The 4,817-nt window shown below is 43.1% G+C and overlaps 1 protein-coding gene across 1 annotated transcript in view; it reads right to left on the bottom strand.

Annotated features, from left to right (window-relative positions):
- Nucleotides 1-4,316, bottom strand: part of smg1 (SMG1 nonsense mediated mRNA decay associated PI3K related kinase) — a 60,892-nt gene extending 56,576 nt beyond the window's left edge. Inside the window, exons 1-2 of the mRNA XM_031871131.1 lie at nt 3,966-4,316; nt 1,752-1,900 (exon numbers count right to left, since the gene is read on the bottom strand). Of these exons, the coding sequence (XP_031726991.1) occupies nt 1,752-1,900; nt 3,966-4,042 (226 nt within the window). The 5' untranslated portion in view covers nt 4,043-4,316. The remainder of the gene's footprint in view (nt 1-1,751; nt 1,901-3,965) is intronic.
- Nucleotides 4,317-4,817: the final 501 nt, after the last annotated feature.

The raw sequence follows: 4,817 nt of genomic DNA, 5'->3' as shown, positions 1-4,817 counted from the left end.
CACACACACACACACACACACACACACACACACACACACACACACACACGAAAAACTTCCCTGAATGTTGCGGCTGCAGTGCAGAGTAGAAGAGTACATTCCTCGTTTTAACAGGGAGCAGAAGGGCAAAACAAAAGTACACTGAATTACCTAAGTCAATGAATAATCATGACAAATAATCAGGATCTCAATATTGACCAAAAATAATCAGGATTTTCATTTTGGTCATAATCATGGTGCCCTATTGGGGGGGGGGGGGGGGAATGTCTTCAACAGCAATAACAGCCACATGAGCGCTGTGCAGTGTGGCGGCTATGAGCTAGTACAGCGGCTATGAGCTAGTACAGCTTCCATTCACATTATGGATATCAATGAAGTACTATGCACAGTTATCGTCAGATTTTCATTTTTCCATTGGTCCTTGAACGCATCATGTGTGACGAATGCTTCCGTCAGAAAAAGGAACTGAAACTAAGCTTAAAGAGACATGTTTGAGTTCTCTCTACTTCTAGCCATGGTTGTGCCGTTTCCAGAGAGGTGCAGGACACACACACACACACACACACACACACACACACACACACACACACACACACACACACACACACACACACACACACACACACACACACACACACACTAAAATCAAGGTCACCGAGACAAAGGTGACCGGAGCAGGGTCATTTTTTTAAATGATACCCTACCCACTCCCAGCATCATTTTCAATAAATGCAAAAGACAGGAGTGGGGAAGAAAGGACTGTAGGAGGCGTGGTCTCGTGTCCACGTAGTGTGTGACGCTCAAGAGACCCTGACTTACCACCGCTTAGTGTAGCATGGACAGCAACATAGGCCCACTTCTCATGGCTAGGTAGTCAACGTTGCCGTTTGTCTGTGGAGTGAACTACCCATCTTGATTCAAGAGCGTGGTCTTTGAGAGCATGACTCAGATTTTGACACTCTTTCTGTCCTCACACTCAAATAGCCGCCCCCCCCCCGTTTTGCGCTTGGATTTGCTCTGCCTCAGATATTTCCTGTGCTTCAGCTCTTCTCATCACACTCAGGCTGCTTCTGTGTGCTCGTGAATGATCAGCTCTCAGATTCCTTCTCTGCTCTCTGATTTTTTGTGCAATAACCCGGTCAGACTTCTTACTGGTCGAACAGTGTTTGTTGGTTAGGAAGGTTGCCAACTGAGTGAAATGACCCAGAAGTATATAAGTGGCAGCCATGATAGGAAAGGGCTGCATTTAAAAACATTTTAAGCGTTAACACGTTTAATTGTACACTATGGATAAATTCAAAACATCCTTTAAAGGAGGTGCAATTCTGTATTGGAAAATTAATTATTTGAATGGTACAGCATTGAGTTGGTCACTGTAGCATACTCATTTTCTATGTGGTGTAAATAAAGCTGCTTAAAAACATCCATTGGCAGTAGTGTAGTACAGTCGGATTGTCTTAGCACCGTGGCTGTCTTTTCCTTAATTCTTATGAATCCCTTCATCTTTCCTTGACCTCATGACATTTTCCATGAAGGTAAAGAAAAATAATATTGCCCGTTTGCTCCTGATCAGTGAGAGGCCAGAGAATACAGCTGAACCACACCATCACATCCAAGCAGAAAGATACAAGCTCATGTTGAACAGAATGGGTTTTTTATGACATTTAAAGACCTGCAAAAACATTGGGATAATACTTAGGATCCAGAAATTGGAGCAAACCAAACGTGTTTAGTAAGAAATGTTAGCTCACCCTCTTCCTGGTGTGTATCTGCAGGAGTGTAGGCATCGCTGGGCCCCGCTGGCTGCTCAGGGTAGCTAGAGGGCAACACGTCATACACCGCTGCTGAACCGGGCTCTCTGGACTTCACTCTGTCCTGGCTGGATGACACACTGTCAACTCTGACACACACGAAAGAGACAAATATTAACACCGAAGCAACTGCATGGTTTCAAAATTTTTTTGTATTTATTTTACTGACTGAATGGCTAGAGGTCTAGGTTTAACTAGGAGTCAGAATCATATACACAATGTATAGTATAAACATATAGAATTGAACAGATCAACCACTGTCCCTAATATCCGGTCCAGTTGTTCTCTGAGGTGTAAAAGCCGGACATAATGGACAGGTTATGTAATCAGGTGTTCTGTAGAATGCCAACACATTCCCGGTGTAGAAATGGTGAGATCTTGTTGGATTACAACATTGTCTATTTGTTAATACTTTGTTTTGACAATCCTGCTCGGTTTGGAGAGTGTGTGGGACCTTTTTGCATCAATTCCACTTTTACCTCAACTCTATGTGTTTAATCAAGTGTTCATAGGACTGAATGTAAACTCAATGCACGAGGCCTACAGTAGCTGCTCCCAACAAGTAGCCAGTTGTATGGAAAAGGTCGACATGGGCTCAACATGAAAGCCTGAGGAATAGTTGATGAACAAACTATATTCGTTTTTGTTGTGTTGTTTAAAATGATGCATCTTACTGCAGACTCTATGACTGTGTGAAACTGTGGCCCTGTAAGGTTTAGGCCCTTGTTCAAAACGTATCATCTCTGCCAGGCATAGGCCCGGGGAGAGGTTATGTGTTCGGTCCTGTGCGTGACCGAGTGGGAGTGCACCTCTGTTTTTCTCCACGGCTAATCTCACATTTTGCTGCACCAAAATGCACAATATTTTAATATATATATATAATATTTAAAATATTAGATATACATTTGGATCTTCGTTCCACAGCATTCAGTAGCTTTATTTCAGCTACTCGAGACCGAGAGAAACTCAGGGTTTGTTCATGAAAACCTGCCTGTGACCAGGTTAGGTTCAGAGTCAGTTACCATGGTAACAGAGCCCCTGTTTATGTTACCCCCTGGTTGTATTAATTCAACCACAATACAGCAGTCCTATGAACCCACGCTGGCCAAAATGAGCTTATGTGACCTTATCCACCATGCATCTCAAATTATTTTTGTGACACCATGGTTTCATTCAAACTCGTTTAGTAATATGTGCACTGTGAGCATATTGTCAACTCAAATTATTAAAAAGGTATGAGTAGGCTACTAGATTTTGTCCCAGAGCCCCTGTGTCAAGACAGGACCTCCAGTGTGGTTAGGATACAGGGCCATAGGACTAAAACATATATTGTGGTGCATGTTACCAGAGATGTGAAATTAATTCGATTCACAGTGGATCAGGGGCATTTACAGCCACGCAGAGACTGGGGCAGTTACCCCACTTAAAAGGAAACTTTAACGTTACACCTCATGTTACAAATACGGTGAGGTAACGTTAACGCGCGTTAACACATGTGATGCTAACTCAGGAGTCTAATGCCTCAATAATCGCTGTGTGGATTTTTACAGTAGTTTGTTATCAGCTCAAAAAGTTGAAAGACCAACTCTGTCATACATGTTTTATGTAAACGGGTCTTACATGTGTCCGGAAGTCCTTTAGGAAGTTGATAACGTTGAATTCTCCCGGCTAACTGGCTACAGTTAGCCAGCGCGGAGTACCATGGTGATGCTAACTGGCTAAACTAACACAGCTCATTAAGAGTTTGAATCACCTGGTGGTACATATAAAAATCACTCACGTGGATCATCGTTGCGGCGCGTGAGAGTCTTAATCATTTTGCTAACGTTAATGATATCGCTCGCTGTCAGTTAACTGAGTTAGCAGCAGGTTGGCAACGTTGAGCTAATCGATGTTCCTTAAACAAAATGAGCTAACGTTAGCGCCGGGCTAAACAGACAGCAGCGTTTTGGCTTATTGTTAGTATATATTGCGAGACAGGCTGTGACAAAATTACGATTTAGAAGACATTAAGGCACTTGTGAGAATGCAGTGATGTAGTCAAGAGAAAAGTTATTCCCCCCTATATGGCCATAACTTAAGGGAGCAACACAGCATAGGCCCAAAGAGTCACCGACATATTACAAGCAGCTTCCTCCCGAGTAGAACACCAACCTGGGCTGCCAGTCATTCCAGTGTGGCTGCAGTTTGTGGGCGCCGCTGAGCCGAGACCCCGAGGCTTTACGGCTCATTACCTTTCAGAGAGCTGCATAACACGCTGGCCGCGGTAACCGTGTCGCTCCTCGGGGTTACTTTCACTAATGTGTTTGTCAAGTGTCACAAATCAGTTAGCAACTCGTCGTTATGGCTAGCTTATGGTAGTGTTTCTTCTTCTTCTTCTTCTTCTTCTTCTTCTACGGTTTACGGTGGTTGGCATCCTTGACGTTGCATTACTGCCATCTTCTGGAGTTAACCTTTACGCTGGTTCATTATTGTGTTCTTATTTTTTCTTCTTCTTCTTCTTCTTCTGCTGCTGCTTCTGCCGCCTCGTCTTCTTCTTCTTTAGCTTTTAATGGCGGTTGGCAAACAGCTTGCGGGTGCATTACCGCCACCCTCTAATCTGGAGCGTGGAGCTACCCTCTTCACATTTACAACCTTTTTACACTTATTTACCATTTTAACAATATGTACACTCTGGGTGAGCCTAGCATCGAAACACATTCTTAAAAATGTTAACGAGTCTATTCAGCTCCTTGGCATACCTTTGGACCTCTGCTACAGTTTTCTTTCTTGTAAAGAAAAGCGTATGTTTTCTCAACAGAAAATTAAAATCCCCATTCCAAGGACCACTGTTCAACTCTTTTAATTGTTTCCTGCATCGATTTTACAACATATTCCACATTCATACCTCCTTTCCACAGTCCCCATCATCTGCGAACAAAGATCTCCCTACCTTGTTCAATATTATTATATACACTTCGTTTTGTTTAATGGCGGGTGGCATCTATTGTTAAAGGTGCAATATCG

This window comes from Anarrhichthys ocellatus, unplaced genomic scaffold (assembly GCF_004355925.1).
Source record: "Anarrhichthys ocellatus isolate YVR2014 unplaced genomic scaffold, GSC_Weel_1.0 scaffold56, whole genome shotgun sequence".
NCBI classification, from domain to species: Eukaryota; Metazoa; Chordata; class Actinopteri; order Perciformes; family Anarhichadidae; genus Anarrhichthys; species Anarrhichthys ocellatus.
The sequence above is the reverse complement of the archived record's forward strand: the minus strand, read 5'-3'. Positions and strand labels throughout refer to the sequence as shown.